Here is an 18,275-nt window from a genome sequence, read left to right as displayed (position 1 = left end):
CCGCTGGGGCCTTCCCTCAGGCCTACCGGCCTCATGCAGCACCTGCCTCTGGCCGAGAACTTGCCAAGCACGTGGCGGGTGCTCCCCACACGCCCTCAGTCTGCCGTGCCAGACATATGGTCTGGAAGGTCTGCCGTCACCTGTTTGTGGGTGCAGTGGGGCGGCCACACAGGCCGACAGGGCCCCGCCCCACCCCCACCTCTGACCAGGTGTGCCAGCGGGCAGGGGCAGGCAGAGGGCCAGGTAGTGACCCTGCAGCATGGCTCTCGGAGGCAACCCAGAACCCACTGCTTGGCACTGGGCAGCCCCGTGCCTGGCCTCACTGGCCTCTGGGCCACGGTCAGTGGTCAGAGGGAACAGAGTGAAGCCTACCCTGGGCCTCCACGTTCATCAGTAGCCTTTTCATCACTCGTGCCCTGGGGGCGCTTTGGGAGGGCCAGGAGGCAGGCTTGCCGTGGCGCAGAGGGGACACAGGCCTGGGGGACTCCCGAGGTGTCCTCCTGCTGGCCTGTGCTCCGGTCCTGGGGCATCCCCGAGGTGCGGAAAGCCCTGGCTGTGAGCCTCCAGGCTGGCGCTGACCGTGCCTTCCTCTGTGCCGGCGTCCTGGGGGTTTCTGTGCTGGGTGAGGGGATGGGGCAGTCAGGTGCTTAGAGCAGGTTTGGTGGACACTATACTGGCTGGCTTGGATTTTCCCACCTTGGAGAGATCTGTGATCCAGCCTCTCCCGCTGGGGTGCAGACGGGTTGTCAGTTTTACTGCTGCAGACATAGCAAAGGGCATGAGAACAGTTCTATCCGGAGCCTTGCTTTCCTAAGGGAAAAGGAAAACGCTGAAGCAGGCCCTGCGGAAGGCAGTTGCAGCGATCCTGAGCCTTGCATAAATTATCAGGCCTGTCGGAGGCTTCCTGGTTTGCGTCTGTCATGGCGGTGCTAATTAATTATTCCACAGAGCTGGCGCGGGGGTGTGTGCATGCGCAGGCAGTGTTGTGTGGTGCTCGGCAGGCATGGGCCTCCGGGGGTGCTGTGAGCTCCAGGAGCCAGGGCACCGCCATGACACCAGCCGAAGCCCTGGGACCCTGTCCTGCCTGGAAAGGAGGGGCGGTGTTCCCACTGCGGCTGCGGCCCTGGCGGCTTGTGGGCAGGGTCCCCAGGCGTCTTGACAATGTGGATGGTGTGCTGGGGCAGCCAGGCCTGATTGTGGCTCGGGGACCCAGTCGGGATTGGTGCTGGGAGCTGCCTGGGAGGCAGGGCCGAGTCAGCCTGAGCCCTCTGGGTGGATTTCTTTCCTGCTGGGGCCAGCCGTAAGGGGGAAGGAGACCCCCTAGACCATGGTGGGGGTATCCGCAGGGTGGACCTTGTGGAGCCAGCCTCGGGAGAGGGATAGTTGCTGAGCGTGGAGTGGTCCTGCCCTGAGGTTCCAATTTTAGTGGGAGGAGCAGGCGAGACCTCCATGGCTCCCAGTCCAGGAGCCCGCCCTGCACTCCTCCACACAACACCCCTGACCCCTCTGCTCACCCTGGCTGGGCCCTGTGCAGGGTGGGCAGTGATGCAATGGACCCTCCCTCTGAGACTCAGAGCCAGGCTCTGGGCCAGAGCTGCTCTCCTGTCTCTCTTGGTGTGGAGCTGGGGGCACCGGGGTACGGAGCTGAGCTTGGGCCCAGATGGCGTCTCAGATAGACCTCGGCAAATGCTCTCCCAGGGAGCACTCTGTTCCTGGCTTTCGTGACCCTGTGTGTTTTCACGGGGAAGGATGCCAGGAGGGATGGGGGCCTGGCTGAATCTGGCTCAGGCTGCCGCCTCCATGCTGTGCTGCGAAGGCAGGGAGCAGGTGCCGGGCCACAGGGCCACGCTGCCTCTCTTGCTGCCCTGATGGTGAGCCTGGCTGGAGGTGTCCCTGGCCGGCTCTGATAGTGCCCTGAGGCCAGCAGTGGAGGCAGAGGCCCGGGCAGGGGCTGCTGTCAGAGCTGCCTGGATGGGCCAGTGCACCGAGCTTGGACACAGCACACCAGGGCCAGATGGCTGGACGTTTGCCCTCAGCCTCTCTTTTCTGAAATATGCAGATGTAAGGTTATAAACTCCCCCCGAGCATAGCCTTAGGTGTCTTCTGCAAGTTAATTATTTTTGTCTTCCTCTAAAACTTTGTCTAATTTTTGTTGTAATTTTTTCTTTGATCCAGGGTTATTCAGAAGGGACTGCTTTATCTCTAAATCTCTGAGGCTTTTGAGGGTCTTTGTAAAATGACCACTCCCCACCTTCACTGGGGGGGTGTTTAGGGTCCACTTTGGTAAAGCTCTTGTGTGTGCTTAGAAAGAATGATCTCACTTGGTGAGTTTGGGCTGGAAGGAGGGTTGTATTCGTTGTGTTGTTCAAATCTGTGGTAAACTCCCTGATTTTGAGGGGCAGAGAAGACTTGTGTCTTTTCCAGTCCCCAAGAGAGCATGGAGACGGAGACTTTCCGCTGTGGCTGTGAATGTGTTCATGTCTCTGGTTGTCACTTTTGCATTAGTATTTATTTTAAGGTTATTTTACTGAGTGTAAAGCATTTAGAATTGTTACATCTCTCTGCTGGAATGAATCTTTACTGTTATGAAATTTTTTTTTTTTTAATCTCCAGCTTTTTGCCTTCAAGTCTATTTTCTCTAAAGTAGGTATATGTAGGCTGATTTTCTTTTAATGTTTCTAAATGTGTACATATGCACTTGTGTACGTACATACATGGAGAAGGAAATGGCACCCGACTCCAGTACTCTTGCCTGGAAAATTCCTTGGATGGCTGGAGTCCGTGGGGTCTCAAAGAGTTGGACACGACTGAGCAACTTCACTTTCTTTCTTTCTATAGTTCCTTTTGGAGAAGGAAATGGCAACCCACTCCTTTGTTCTTGCCTGGAGAATCCCGTGGATGGAAGGGCCTGGTGGGCTACAGTCTATGGGGTTGCAGAGAGTCAGACACGACTAAACAACTAACACACACACACACACACACACACATACATACATACTCTGCAAATATTGGTGCATGATGTATTGAAACATGTTTACTTTTATAAGTAAAGCACACAAAGTATTATAAACAATCTCAAAAAAAGTTGTTTTCTATTATGGTTAGATTTTTTTTTTTGTACGCAGCAAGTAGTTACTTTTAAAAAAGTGCAACCTGAAATTGCCCTTTAAGCGGAGATTTCCTCTGTTCACAGTAAACCACAGTGCGGGTGTGTTTTGTGTATTTGGGTTTAAACCCAGTCTCTTACTGTGTGCTTTTTCTTTGTTGTACCTATTCTGTATTTTCTTTCCTTTTTTTTTCCCTCTTTTGGATGTATATGTTTAAATTCCGTTTTTTCCTCCATTAGCTTATTATTTCTCCTTTTATTTTTCTTTTGGTTGTATTGTACGTTTTTGAGTCTGTTATCGGGTCTTGGAAATTGCCGTCTGACCCCTCCCTGGGCAGCATAAGACGCTTAGAGCACCTTCCCCCTTTTTTCTTCTCTTCCATCAGATATGCTGGGACTACCGTGATTTTCATTCTCCGTGTGTTTTAGACCCTCGAAAACGTTGTATATGGTCAGCCTTGACCCAGACTCACCTATGTATTTATTCTCCCATTTCTTTTCACTCCTTCCTTGCCTTCCACTGAGAAACACCTCTTGAGATTTCCTGTGATGGTGCAGCTGTGCTGGGGGCTGTTGCTCTGCGTGGACGGTTATCTGAAGACTTCCTCTCTGGAGAGCGATTTTGCATGGGAGGCTGTGGGGCTCCAGGGGGAGACCTGGCCATTGCCCACTGGCCCTGCTCTCCTGCGGGGTCTGCTGGCCTCCTCTGGCTGCAGAGCTTTCTCCGTCTCTAGTTTTCAGCAGGTGTATGACAGTGTGCTTCCCACACGTTTTATTTCTCCTGCTTAGCGCGGCTTGCTGGTTTTCATCAGTTTTGGTCTGGCTGAGAGCTGAGCCTGTCAGCGCACACTCCTCTGGGCCACCCGAGTGTGGCGAGGCCTCTGCTGGCACTCACCCAGGGAGGGCAGGGGTCTCTGCTCCACAGGGCGTGGGGACTGGGCCGGTGGGGCTCAGGCTTCTGGGCAGCTCGCTCCTGCAGCTCACATGAGGAGGAGCAGGACCTGCTGCCACGCGGCCCCCAGCTCCGTGCACCTGAGGCCCCGTATCTCCCTGTGGGGTGGCGGAAGGGGTCCTGGGCAGGAGGCACTGCCGCTCTAGAACCGGTGGGCGGTGGGTGCTGGTGCGCCTGTCACCCACCCCAGCCCTGTGTTCTTGTGGGGCTGTATTAGCATGAATGGAGCCCTCTCAGGACAGGCCCCAAGCGTGGGCCTCCCCTGGGTCTGAGCCGAGACCCTGTGCTTCCCATGCTCTGGCGTCCCACGGGTTACTCTGCCAAGGGAGGGACGTGGGCTGAGGGCTCAGCTGTCCTGGGAAGGCAGGGCCCGCTATCCCTCTGCAGGGGGACTGCCCCTTTTCAGTTGTCGGAGCGTCTGGGCAGACCGCGTGACGCTGGACGGGCACTGGTGTCCTCGGGGCCCTCTGCTCTTGTCTCCTCTGGTGTCTGTGGAAGGTGAGCCTGGGCTCCCCAGATGAGCCATTGCCATGCAGATCCCAGGCGGAGAAGGCCCACCGGGGCCTCTGGTGCTACTTGAGCATCAGCTGTGTGGCCCGGGACCCTTAGTGCTCCCAGGGATCCTTCTGGTTCGCAGGTTTGGTCCTGTTGCATAGAAATAATGGGATTTGCAAAGAAGGTCTATAATTGCACACAACGTCTACAAATCCATCAGCTTCTGACCGTGAGACGTGCAGGTGCTTGTTGCTTTGCCTCCGTGTCTTCTCCTAGGCCCGGCCCCCTGGCATCTCGCGCCCGGCATCTGCAGTCCCGCCGCTGGTGGTCCAGACAGTGTCAGGAGAGGGTCCCGCTCAGGGCGGTGGCAGGTCCCTCCTTTGCATGCGTGGGAGCGAGCCGCTGTACTCCCCAGCCCCTGTGCCCCTGGCAGCTGACCCTCAGGTACTGTGCTCGGACAGGCCCAGGGGTTCTGGGCCAGTGTCTCTGGGGCCTATTCTCACCTGCTGCAGCTGTGCGGGGCCCCCAGGTGCACTGAGGGAGCCAGCGTGCTCCCGGGCGTCCGTGGTGTGGGGCTGGGCCGGGGTCTGGTTCATGGTGTGCTCACTGCCTCCCGTTGCGTTGGTTTTGGGTGGTGGAGGCCTGGGGGCGTGGTGCTCCTGCCCGCCCGGCTGGGGAGAGTCTGAGTGTCTGGGGACCCAGTGCCTGGGCCATCAGCCTGGCGTGGGCGGGCCCTGGCCCCGACTTCTCCGCCCTGGAGAGTGCACGTCCGGCAGGGCCTCTGAGGCTCCAGAAAGGGCCTCTGGGTGCCACGGGCCTGGTGCAGGGCCCAGCACCCCTGCACTTGCGGGCTCTTTGCTGTCCTCCTTCCGAGCGCGGCGCTTTCTGAGTCAGTTTGGAGCTGTTCTCACGGTGTGCCCCAGGCCGTGCAGACCCCTGGACTCTGGCCGCTGTCCTCCTGACCACCCTTGTGCATCAGTGGCGGCCTGTGAGGAGCACGCTCTCCTTGGCGCTGGGTGTGACAGTGGCCGCTGCTCCAAGCGCTGGGCACGGGCGGGCCCCGGCGGCTGGCAGCAAACGGCCTCGCCACCCAGCAGGGGGCGTCCTGTGAGGCAGCACTTGATCGGTGCGGGCGCGGCGTGAGCCTGTCTGTCCCGGGCGGTCCCGCGGTGCAGGGTGGCTCGTGTAGGGTGCCTTCAGAACCGCTTGCATCCCACACACCGGCCGTGCAGCGGCTCAGCCACCTGGTCCTGAGTCGTTGTGGGCAGCGGAGGTATGTGGGGTGAGCAGTGGGGCCCGGGGTGTCCGGGGAGAGACAGCATACCTCATTGCATGCAGGAGATGGAAGGCAGGCCCTTGCCTTTCGAGCAAACCCGAGCTCCCCAGCCTCGGTGCCACCATGGAGTCTGAGGAGGACAGCGGGTGGGTGGGGAGGAGCAGGCCGGAGCCCGCGGCTCCCAGCGTGTCTGGGGTGGGCCTTGCTGACTCCCGTTGTGCAGCGAGTCTCCAGCACCTCGTGTTCCCATCTCTGCTCGGCTGCACCCATGTGGAGGCTGCAAGGTTGGAACTGCGGGTGGGCTAGACCTGCCCTCCTGAACTCGGGCACCCCGAGTACCCCGGCAGACTGCAGTGCTGCCAGGCGCTGTGATCTGGGCGTCAGCAGTGAGGGGCAGCCTTCCCTCCCTCTGGGCACCTTTGCCTCCCTCTGTTCATCTGCTGAGTTTCTCGGCTCCAGATGGCAGGGCTGAGCCTCACGTCAGGCGGCGCCTTCTTCTGGAGCGTCCACCAGCCTCGGGCAGACCGGCTTGGGGCGCCCGCCACCCTGAGGTTGGGAGGCCTCCGGCCCCCTCCTACCCCTCCTCCCCTCTTGCCAGCCACAGAGGCCCGAGGCCCTGTCTTCAGAGGTTTGTGGGGCTACAGCTGCCCCCAGCCTTACCCTGGCCCCAACAGCGCGCTTTCTGAGGTTGGAGCTTGGGAGCTGTCCCTGAACAGGGCCGCTGGGCCGGAGGACCCTGCAGGGGCCCAGGCCCAGGCTCCTCCCTGATGGCGTGGAGCTGAGGGTGGGGAGCCCTGGTTCCCTTCTCCACGGTTGGCAGGGCAGCACACGGCAGCGGGCCTCCTCTGGCCCATGAGCCCCAGCGGCTCTGCTGCCCTCCTGCCTCTGCCGTGGCGTCCTGTCTCCGGCCCGTCTCTGGCCGGGCAGGCTGGCTCCAGGGCTGAGTGAGGCCAGATCTGCCTTGTACTCTGGTGCCCTCAGGCTTGCTCGCTGCCCCTGGGCTGCAGCTCTGCCCCTCCGGCCACCGGATAGGACGTCTGAGTGGCCAAGAGAATCCGGGTAGCCTGGCACTTGTGAGGGCACACGTGGTTTTCTCTCCGTGGTCAGTGCTTTTTATAGCGGGGTTATTTCCAGGCTCTCTCAGAAGCGTCTGTCTCTGGCCCCGACTCTGAGAAAGCTGGGCCAGGCGCCCGAGGGGCCAGGCTGTGGTCAGGAGGAGCGCTGTCCTCGCGCGGGCCACCAGCTCTGGGCCATGTAGTGGGACTGGGGTTCCCGGGGACGACTGCAGCCCGGTGTCTGTCACACGCCTGGGGGCACACCCGTGTCTGCTGGGGGCCCCCTCCGTGGGTGAGGCTGGGGTCCCTGAGGGTGAGGAGGGTGGAGGCGGGCATGTTGGTTGGCACCTGTCCCGTGGCACTGCGATTAGTGTCTGGGCCAGCCCCGTGGGGAGGGCAGGCGTGTTCTGCACCGCGTCCCCCGTCGCTTACGCTTGGAACGTGGGCCCTCTGTCCACCTGGGACTGGTGGGCACTTTCCTGCTACCAGAAACCTCAGCAGAAACTTCCAGGGTGGGGTGGGCCTTCACCTTGCAGGACCGGCTTTGTCCCCTCTGCTGACCTGGCTTGTTGGGGGCCCTGGTGCTGTCAGTGGGCTGCGGACAAGGCCCCTCTGCTCCCTTGTGGACCTGGGAGCCCCTGTTGCTCCCTAGGGCTCTGGCCTTCTGGGGGGTCTCAGCCTGGTGGGGGGTGGATACCCCCCAGGCCACCCCGCTGTCCTCCTGGCTTGCCTGGGCCGGGCTCCCAGATAGACGGACACAGGCGTGAGAAAGGATTGCCGTCCTGTGAGGACAGAGACCCTGCGCCACAGACCCCAGGCGGGGCTAGGTGTTGGCCGGCCCCTGGTCCCCTGGGACCTCTGCACGCGGGCGCGTCAGCCCAGCACAGCCTGGTTCAGCCTGGGCAGGGGCCGCCTGGTCTCCTGTGGGGGAGCCCAGCCATGTCTGGACACTGCTGTCCGCCTGTTCGGGCCTGGCCCTGTTTCTGGGGGAGTGAGGGCAGGATGGGCTGTCTGCCTGGCCCGGATCCTGCCTTCCCTGCCTTTGCTTGGGGTGCCTGACCTTGGGGCGTGACCGTCTCTTGCACCTTTGGGCCCTGCTCCCTGAGTTTGTCCCTGCCCCGGATCCCCAGCCACACACCGTGCTGTCCCCTCTGCCTTCTGGGGCGCGCCTCCCTGGGATGTGCTGGGGCTCCCTGCCCTCTGTGCCCAGGGCCTGCAGGTGGGGTAGGGGCTGGGAGGTGCTCCCTTCCCCTCCTCCATCCTTTAGAGGGACGCCTAAAGGGGTGGGAAGACCACCCCCCATAATGTACAGTGACTGTCAGGGAGCAAACTACCCCCATTTCACACAGACGGGGTGGTGTCGTCGTCGATCGATGGCTCACGCACGATAATTACAAGAACTGGTGGCTTGTGTTGCCTGAGTGAGTTTGAGAAGAGTAGGGTTTTAGTCTTCCCTCTAATAGGGCCTTGACAGCCCCGGCGCTGTGCGTCTCTGGCTGACAGCGTCGTCATTAAACACCAGGTAGCGTGGGCTGGCGGCGACAGGGCTGTCTGTCACCTCCCCGCTGCCCATGCTCCTCTGGTGCCGTTGGTCACCAGGTGATGTGCGGCCCGCTCGGGCTGCTGCTATGACTTGGTGATGGTAGATGTTCGCTAAGGCTGGTCCCCGGAGCAGGAGATAGAAAGCCTTGCAGGGCGAGACCCAGGCCTGCCTCTCCCCTCTCAGGGACAGGCGTCCCTGCCCCTTGCTGACGTGCGCCCACGGCCTGCGTTTGAGTGAGCGCATGTATGTGAGCAAGCGCGTGTGTGAGCGAGCATGTGTCCATGTGTCCACCCCTCTCCCCAGGGGCTCCTGTGCCTGCGTGTGAGCGAGCATGTGTCCACACGTCCACCCCTCTCCCCAGGGCCTCCTGTGCCTGCGTGTGAGCCAGTGTGTGTATGAGCGAGCATGTGTGTGAACGAGCACGTGTCCACGTGTCCACCCCTCTCCCCAGGGCCCCCTGTGCAGACTCTGTCCTGGAAGGCGGGGTGGGTCCTCTGTGTGTTGGAGTCCAGCAGAGCCTCCGCGGGCTGCCCGAGCCGTTCCTGGGGGCCTGCAGGAAGGCTGTCCCCGGGGCAGAGCTGGGTGCTGTGGGAGTGGGAGGGGCCTCGGCAGCCCCGCGACCCCCCCCCCCCCCCCGGCTGTGTGGCCACCTGCGGGGACGCAGTGGAGCCGCTAACCGCGGCAGGGCTTGTCCACCGTTTGAAGTGCCGGCAGCCATCAGACACAGGAAAAGTGGAGTGATTTATTAGACTCATAAAAATTCATACTTTGCAATCGCCGTCATCCCCCATTTGAAGCTTGTTAGAGCGCGGGGGGGCTACGGTCCATGGCGACTCCCACTGAGCCAGTGCAGGGGCGGGGCGTCTGCTCCTCCAGGAGAAGGCCCTCACCAGCGCGGTTTGTCCTGAGGCTTTGCCTGTGCTTCTGTGGTGGGAGCGGGAGGGCCAGGCCCGGTCACCATGCGTGCCCCGCACCTGCAGGCCCTGGGCTGGGACCGGCTGCGGCCGCTGGCTGCCAGGCACTGAATGCAGTGGCCTCAGGGTGGTGCCCAGTGAGCGTTGCGCCGGTGAGCGGGGAGATACAGGTCTGGGGGTCAGGGAGCCTGCAGGGGCGGGTCGAGATCTGGGGTGCCGGGGGTGGTGTGGGTGCAGGGGGAGGTTGCAGTGTGTCTCTGGCTGTCTTTATGGGTTGGAGCTGTGTGTCTTCTAGGCTGATGTCAGAGAGTTGAGCCCGTTTTGTCCTTCCTGAGAGACTCCTACGCAGAGGTCCCCAGGTCTGGTGCCCGCCTTGCCCAGCCTGGGTCCCGTCCTGTGGGGCAAGGTGGGCAGGTCGTTTTCCTTCTGTCGTCCTTAGGGCTGGTGTGCCTGGTGGCTCTGCTGCATGGTGGGCACTTTGGATCCTCTGTGGAGGGGGTGGAGGGCAGAGGGTCCCCACTTCTCTTGACAAGGGGGCACCCCCTGAGCTGGCCAGAGCCAGCCCTCCCTGGGTCTTCCCCTGCGAACTGTGGTCTGGGCAGGGTGAGGGGCCCAGCCTCTTGCCATGACGCCTGCTTCCATCCACCTCTTTGCAGGCAGCATCTCACCGGCTTTGCTTTAGGTCCTGGCCTTTCCGCAAGGCACATGGGGCCAGTGTGGGAGCTGCTCTGCCCCTGGCGTCTGCTGGGAGCACCCCTTTGGGAGCCCCTCTGGCCGCGCAGCGGTCCCCCTGCTTCCTGCAGGGGTGGGGCTTCTCCTGGCGGCCCTTGGGGTCTGCGTGCCCCTGCTCAGTCCTCCTCATGCTGCTCTGGTCTCACCGTCTCCAGGACCATAGGCGTCACCGAAGGAACAGCTCAGACAGGCTGATGTTCAGAAAAGGTGGTGTCCAGAGATGGCAGGCCCGTGGTTGGCGGTCTGGCGGGCTCTTTTCTGCTGGCCAGGTGTGAGCCTTCCACCAGCCTCGAGGCAGCATAGGGCGGGCCCAGACTCTCCGCCTGCCTGCAGCCCTCCCTGCTTCCACTGTCCTGGGGTCCGTGGCCATGCCATCCCCTCTGTCTAGACCCACCTGGCCAGCGGTGTCATTGTGGGTGTGCTCCTTTAGCTCCCTGCCTTGTGATTCCCTAAGCAGGCAGTTAGCTGGAGGGGCCTGTTCTCGTGTAGTCTGGGGGTGGTCTGGGGGGCGCCCTAGGAAGAGGTGTCATGGGGGACCCCTCTTGGGAATTGTGGGCATGAAAGCTCTTTTAGACCTTGGAACCCAGGAGGAGTGGGTTTGGGTTCTTGTAAGCTGCTTCGGTTGTTGGTGCTCACGGCCCCAGTCAGGTGGAGGCCTCCCCCAATAGGACCTTGAGCAGCCTTGGGGAGCAGGATGCAGTGCGGGCTGCTGGTGAGGTGACGGGCCAATGAGACCCGCGTTACTGGGAGGGAAGGGCGGCTCCCAGGGCTCCTAAAAGCCTGAGCCATGATGTGGCCTCTCGGCTGTCTTACCCCAGAGTCGGGGGTGTGAGGAAGTGTCAGGGCAGCTGCTGAGGAAGAGCTGGTTTGGTGACAGGGGCTTTGAGTCACAGGACTGGGCACGGGACACCCAGGCTGGCAGGAGGCTCACCCTATAGCCTGCCCGCCCACTTCCCGGCGGCTGCGCTGCAAGACCCTGGGAGGCAAGGTGCTCGACTGACCCCGTGCACTCTGTTTGCTGGTGGGGCCTGGGGCCCCCTTCAGGAGCAGAGCTTGGTTTCTGGGGTGCCTGACAGGTGGGTGGGGTTCTCGGTCCTCAGGCTGTGCCTGGCCCAGGTGCCTTGTGCGTTTGGTTCTGGCGAACCCCCTGCCTGAACGCCAGGCCCTGGATGTAGCCCAGCTGTCCTGTCCCGTACCCCGCCGGGCAGGAGGGCTGGAGGCGGCCGTGCTCTCCGGCTTGGCCTTCCCCTGCGGTCCTGAGCTGTCTCCTCGCTCTACTGGCCGTCAGATGCCGGGACGGCACCCTTGGACCGCGTGGGGAGCCCAGCCGTGACCATCTGCTGCCTCAGGTCTCCTCCATGGCCTGTGCTCAGTCTGCCCATTCCAGAGGCCCCAGTGCCCGTGTGGACCTGGAAGCTGGTGCACGATGGGCTGCGGGGCCCAGGGCCTGGTCAGGGCGAGTCTGGGGAGAGGCCTCTGGTCCACACTCCTCAAGGTCCCAGATCAGCCTTGCCGCCCCCACCCCGCCTTACCTGACGGCGCCCACCCTGCCTCTATCGGGATGTCCGGAGCTGACTGGACAGCTGGGTGGCATGGGGGCTGCTGGCCAGCGGGCTGTCGGGGGCTCGTCCCGCCATCTCGCGCTCCTGTCAGCAGCCCCAGGCTACCTCTGCTCAGAGGAGCTCCAGTTCCAGCTCCTCTTCACTCGTTAAATAGTTGTGAAATCAGCTCGTTTCCTCCTAGTTGTCCCCCTTTGAAGTTCCATAAAAACCTGACTGCCTCTCAACCCCAGTCCGCAGTGATGGAGTGAGGGCCTGCCCTCCATCCAGTGGCTCTGCCGTCTGTGGTGCTCGTTGAGGTGGGGTGGGGGCCGGGGTCAGCCGGAGGCCGGGCTGCTGCGGACGGTGCTGCCGGACGGCCACTCCGACGGCGGGGGCCCCTGAGGGCTGGTGCGCCCCCGTTCCCAGACGGCTGGGCCCCTCCACCCCAGCTGCATACTCGGCGCGGGGCCAGGGCCCGGCTGATGGATGGGCTCATACCCATTCAAATATGATGCTAGCAGTTTTTTTGTAGTTTGTCTTCCACTGCGGTAGTAAAGTTTTTAATTAGGGAAGCTAATGAGATCGATTAGTCATTAGAAGTGACCTCTGTGCAGCGGGGCAGAGAGGGCTGTGTGTGTGGGCCTGATAACGCGGCACCCGGGCGTCGTTGGCAATAAAGGCGCGAAGGGTTTGATTTGAGTGAAATGTGCCACGGGGAATACATCACGCAGAGAAAAAAATTACAGCCCTGGGAGTCTGTAATGAAGGGAATTAAACCAACATCCTATCTAAATAACATGATTATCTACACAGACCTCAGCCAGCCAGGAGGAAGGGAAGAGCCTGCTGCCTGGCGGGGCTGTGCTGTGCTGGGCTCAGGCGGCCCTGCCCGTGCGAGGAGTGTGCTGCCTCCTGGAGGTCACACCGGCCGCCCCGCCTGCGCACAGGCTTTGGAGCTGCCGGGCCTCCCACCCTAGCTTTCTGCTCTCCGTGTGCCATGTGCGGTCTTAGGAGCCCCCAGTCCTACAACCCCTACAACGAGGGTGGCATGCCACCCGTCTGTCCGCCTTGCTGAGCTCGTGCCCTGCACAGAGGCGCCCTGGATGGTCCTCTCTGGGGCCGTTGTCAAGCGCAGCCACCCCTAACCCATGCTGCTCATGGAAGACCAGGAGGATCTGCAGGGCCAGGCTGGGGGTCACAGCACACTGTGGGGGCGGGGCATGGGCACTGTGCCCTCTGCCTCTTGGATCTAGAGGTCAGGGGTATGACAGGGGAGATGTATCAGTTCAGTTCAGTTCAGTCGCTCAGTCGTGTCCGACTCTCTGCAACCCCATGAATCACAGCATGCCAGGCCTCCCTGTCCATCACCAACTCCTGAAGTTCACTCAAACTCATGTCCACAGAGTCGGTGATGCCATCCAGCCATCTCATTCTCTGTCGTCCCCATCTCCTCCCGCCCCCAACCTTTCCCAGCATCAGATGAGTCAGCTCGTTGCATGAGGTGACCAAAGTAATGCAGTTTCAGCTTTAGCATCAGTCCTTCCAGTGAACACCCAGGATTGATCTCCTCTAGAATGGACTGGTTGGATCTCCTTGCAGTATGGAGAGTGACAATTAGCCTTTTAAGAGGGAGGGTCTACTTTATTAGTTTGTTTATTTTTGGAAGTGGTAACGGGGCACCAGTAAGGAAAATGCAGTAAGTTGATGATGAAGTTGCTCTGGTAGTGGGGTTGCATTGCAAAGAGATGTAAATACCAGTGCTCTTCACTGGCAGGAGTGAGGGCCAGGCCCAGAGGCTGTGTCCCCAGAGGCACTTTGCAGAATGCGGAGGCCAGCCCCTTGGGTGACGGGGACTGGGGGCTTCCTGAAGGAGGCGGTGCCTGGTGGAGCAGGGAGGGGCCGGGGCAGAGCGTGGGGTGGGGGCAGCCAGGCTGGGGCAGGGGCCTGCTCACGGCCCACTGCCCCTTCCCACCCCACACAGTCACGCCCCAGGCCACAGAGCAGGGCACCCCTGGGCTCTGCGGTGCGTGTCACAGCCCTGGCTGGTGGGTGGTGGCCGCTGTGGGGGGTCAGAGTGGGGTGCTGGAGGGGACAAGCAGCGGTCTGTCCAGGTGCAGAGTCTCTGTGAGCAGGGAGCTGGGGTGGGTTTGGAGGCCATGAGGTCAGCATGGGGCTTGGTGATAACTTAGAGGAATTCTCATGTTCCTGAGCTCATAGTTGGAACAAGCTATTATTGATTTTCGTTGGTCTCTTCTTGCTTGTAAGACCTTGAAAATTCAATTCAACAAATATTTATTTATTGATGCCAGGGTATGCTGGGCTGTGTGTGGTATGGGGCTGCCTGAGGCTGGAGACCTCCCGCTTGGTCACTTAGCAGGACTGGGCCCCCAGGTGAGCCTGTGCTTTTGCTGAGCTCCCCTCGTTCTCCGTGATCCCTCCTGAGCTTCCGCCCTTGCGAGGAGACAGACAGATGGAAACCGGTGGGGCAGGGTGCTGACCCGGCCTTGCCCAGACTTCTATGGGCCCCCTTGGTGGGCAGTGGCTGTGGGTCCCTGCCATCAGTCCCGGGGAGCAGAGGCGTCTCCTGCTCTCAGCATTCCCTGGGCCTTGCAGCCCACACCTAACCTGACCCGGCTGGGTGCATGGAACCTGCGCATGTTCCTCTGTGGTGGGGGCTCCTCGGAGGGCCCGGAGTCCGTGCCGTGTCCTGGCCGTCTCATGTGGGAAGGCGGGGCCCTTCCAGTATCTGGACAGGAAGGCACAGTGCCCGTTCCGTGTGGCTGTGCAGGTGTGGTTGCTTCGCTGGGTGGGCTGGTCCTGGCTGCCCCCGGGCAGGCCCCCACCTCACCGCCCGGCGGCTGGGTGGGCCTGGAGAAGAGTGCTGGTTGCTGACAGGGGAGGGCCTGGCCGTGACTTGGCGGGCTGTTGCATTCCCGGCTCTGGGAGAGGCTTTTTAGTTAGTGTTACTGTCCCCGTTCACAGAGCAGTACCTGCTTCCTGTGGAGTTTGCAGGTGTGGGAAGATGTGTCCTGGGCCCAGGGGAGCAGGTTCGGGTCAGGACGCACTGGTTTGTGCCGCTGGACAGTGGGATAACTGGGCACCATCGGGACTGGCGTAAAGCAGTGAGGCACGTGGGGCCCTGTGGGGCCACGCCCTCCTGGGCCATGCCGGGCCCGGCTGGCATTCAGTTGAAGGTTAGCTGATCCTTGCCCTTCCTTGTGCCGGAATTCTGGTGGTGAGACCAGTGCATTTTCCTGGCCCCCCTGTCTGTCCATCCCCCCCAGCTGTGCTGCCCAGAAGCCGCCCGCTGCAGGGGTGGTGGTTGTGGCCCCCTTCCAGGCAGAGCCCTGGGCTGCGTGCCGGCACGTGAAAGTGGGTCCCCGGAGAGGTGCCCTTGGGAACCTGGGTCTGAGCAGCCTGGCATGAGGGCCTGGGTGTTGGTTGGGCCATGAGGAGTGGCAGCTCTGTGTTAGGTTTAATTATTTGGGCAGTTAGAGCCATGCGTTACAGAAGGCAGGCAATTAGATGCATTCCTCGAAGCCATGGAGGAATTGCTGGCTAACAAGTTGAGGGAACTGGGGCAAAACAGATCCCTGTTAATTGCATGAAAACATTCAACAAGGAGGAAAGCTGTGATGTATATCACTCTGCAAAATGTTATGGAAACGGAAATGATTAAAGACATAAATCTGTGTGAGTGCACGGGGCGGGTGAGGCTGGCCAGAGAGGGAGGTGAGCACCTCAGCCTCCGCGGCCCACCCGCGGCCCCTGCTCGCTGCCCACAGGAGCTGGGCCTGGGCCTGCCCTGCCGCCAACTCTGGCTGCAGGAGCTGCTGGGCTCCCCAGAGTGGGGTGGGTGTGGGCAGGGCGGATCGAGCGGTGGGCAGCTCCTCTGCCTCCCCTGACTGCTGTGTCTGGGTCTCCCTGCAGCCTCCAGCCTGCATGGCCAGCGGCCCCCTCCCACCAGCAGAGTGATCAAGACGCGCTACCGCATCGTCAAGAAGACCCCGACCTCCCCTCTCAGCACTGCCCCCGGCCCTCCAGCCCCACCCTCCTGGCGGGTGCGGCGGCTGTCCCTGTCCAGGTAAGAGGCCTGCACCTGGTGGGCCCCAGAGGGCGGGCCAGGCCGGAGGCCCTCAGGGACTGAGCGCACCGCCTCAAGTGCTTGGTCTCTAGTTGTTGGCAGGGGAATGCGCTTCTTTTTTCACCCAACAATTTCTGCACAACCCATGTGGCCAACCCATATGTGCCACACACTCGTGCAGACTCACGCTCCCTGTCCTGTTATCAGCAAGCCACTGGAGCTGGTCTGGGAGCGGCCACGGCCCGGACCGTTGAGGCCACACCACACTGGGTGTCCCTCAGGGAGAAGCTTCTGGTGAGAGAGGCTGGGCCAGCTCTCTGTCCTTACGGCGATCGTCAGGGGCAGGAGGTGAGGCTGCAGCCTGCTCCACCTGCCAACACCAGGGACCTCCTGCTCGCGAGGGCTGTGGCCTTGCTCTGGGTGGCTTCCGGCTGAGGGCATGTGCAGGCTGGGCAGCCCCACGATCTCTCCTGGTGCTGGGGGCCCAGAAGCAGGAGGGCTGCAGGAGGGTGGGGTGTGGTCCCTTCCTTCAGTGAGGCGGGCGGGGGGTGGGGTGACAGCTTGAATGCGTGGGAATCCTCCCCTCTGCCCCCTGAGGGTGTGGGCGTCCAGCCGGGTGCACTGGGGCTGACCACGGAGCAGAGCAGCTGTCGCCCTGGGCAGGGACCCTCCTGCCATCCCCCTCAGGACCCCCACCCTCTGGACAGTGGCCGCCCAGCCCTGCGGCCGTGGGAGAGGAGCTGGAGACCTGCTGGCCCGCGGTAGGTGTGGCAGGAGGTCAGCCTGCCCAGGCGGTCAGCAGTGCCCACCACCCTCCTCCCTCCCGCTAGGCCACATGAAACTTGGCCCTGCTTCTGACTTTTCTGGAGGCGATAGCTGGAAGTATATTTTAAATTAATTTTACTGCACTTTTTGTAATATTTTTGTTTTAAATAGATTTATAAGCATCTTGGGGGCTATTTCTACAAATTTATGAAGATAATTTTCACTCTCTCGATAAGGTTAAATTTACACCTGCTATTTCCATATTAATTCACAGTGCTAAGTGGGTCTAATTTTCTTCCGTTCTCCTATCTGGTGAGCATGGCCTTTCCTAATGCAATTTCCCCCTCACTAAATCACTGTGATCAGGAGTCATGATCGAGCTAAATTAACTTAAATTAATTTACTTAATAAGAGCCCCAGATCATCGTGAATGAGGTTCAGATTTATTGATTCCTGCTCCCGCCTCCCCGTCCTGCAGTCGGCGTCCGGCCATCTCGGCAGCCTGGGCCTGGCCCCACCTCTGCTGGGGCCACGTGACCTTTGTCAGGAGGCGCCAACAGGCCTGTCCTTCTCCTGGGGCCACGGGAGCCCAGGTGTGGGTCCAGCGGGGCCAATGTTGAGTGCTGAGTGTGCCAGGCTGTGATGGGGTCACTGACCAGAAATGAGCGCCAGGCTTAAGGGGCAGGGCTCCTGAGGGGCAAGGTGGCTGGGCGTGCCCCGAGGCAGCCGCCACAGTGGTTTCAGCCCCTCAGGCGGAGGATGGCCCGCTCAGCAGCAGGGCCTGGGCTGTGCCTCCCCTTCAGCTCTGGGGACTGGAGGGGCTGCCGCGTGGGCAGGTGGTGGGGTCCACACTTGGGTTGGGTGTACAGCACGGGCCACTGGGACAGGCCCACCCAGCCTGGCTGCCAGCCCCTCTTGGCCGCTGCCTGCCTCAAGCTCCGCGTCCCTGTGAAGGCGGTCCGGGCCCGTTGGGGAGGATGGGTCTCCGCCCAGGAGCCATGCCTGGGGTGCCGGCCCTGCAGCCCTGGCCGTGCTTGGTGGCTGCAGCTGCTCTAGCTCTCAGCAGCCCCATACAGAGGTGCAGTCAAGCCACGTGTTAGCTGAGGGAGGGTATGGGGCCTGCTCGGGGGCTGCCTCCCTGAAGGCCTGTCTGACCCTCGCCAGGCACCTCGGAGGCCCCCAAACGTGGTCTGAGGGTGGGGGAGCCGAGCAGCCGGGAGGCCCGGGAAGTGTGGCTGCCAGTGGATGGGTTCCTGTGCCCGCCGTCAGCTGCTTGTGTCCGGCTCAGCTTGTCAAGGCAGCGGGATGGGCCTGTCCCTGGGGTTGGCAGCCACCTTGATGCCTGCCCATGCTGCTCCTTCAGTCCCTCAGAGTTGGGGCTGCCTGTGTGTGGCTGGCAAGTGGTGGAGAGGCCCCGGGGTCCACTGGCCTTGGCCCTGACCTCTGTCCCACAGCGGCAGCTTCCCCTGCTCTTCCTGGCAGAAGGAGGAGTTGGGCTGGCGACTGGGCCAAGGCCAGGATGGGCTCCTGGCTGCTGAGTGACCACAAAGCAGGGCTGTCCGGGCTCTTCTCGGGCTCCTGACTGGTGCCCCAGGGAGCGAGGACACCTGTGGCGGGCTTGCTGGCAGGCCCTGCCGTCGTGAGGGCTCCAGAGGGCGCGTGGACGCTGAACGCTGAAGTCTGATCTCACCCCACCTGCTCATCCTCAGGGGACAGTAGCCCCTCTGCGCGCCCCCTGCCCTGAGGGAGCCAGTGTGGTGGGTGTCCCCAGGCCTGGCTCCTGGTGTCCGGGAAGAGACAGAGATGGCAGCA

General features: G+C 61.7%; 1 protein-coding gene across 2 annotated transcripts in view; it reads left to right on the top strand.

Moving 5' to 3' along the window:
• ZC3H3 (zinc finger CCCH-type containing 3) overlaps positions 1 to 18,275 on the top strand; it is a 62,827-nt gene that overhangs the window by 9,476 nt on the left and 35,076 nt on the right. For both annotated transcript variants that reach the window (XM_055432185.2, XM_088844555.1), the window contains one exon: positions 15,545 to 15,698. In XM_055432185.2, the coding sequence (XP_055288160.2) occupies positions 15,545 to 15,698 (154 nt within the window). The remainder of the gene's footprint in view (positions 1 to 15,544; positions 15,699 to 18,275) is intronic.

The sequence above is a fragment of the Moschus berezovskii genome, chromosome 16 (genome assembly GCF_049115385.1).
Source record: "Moschus berezovskii isolate FMDL1 chromosome 16, NW_MosBer_1.0, whole genome shotgun sequence".
In the NCBI taxonomy this organism is placed as follows: Eukaryota; Metazoa; Chordata; class Mammalia; order Artiodactyla; family Moschidae; genus Moschus; species Moschus berezovskii.
The sequence above is the reverse complement of the archived record's forward strand: the minus strand, read 5'-3'. Positions and strand labels throughout refer to the sequence as shown.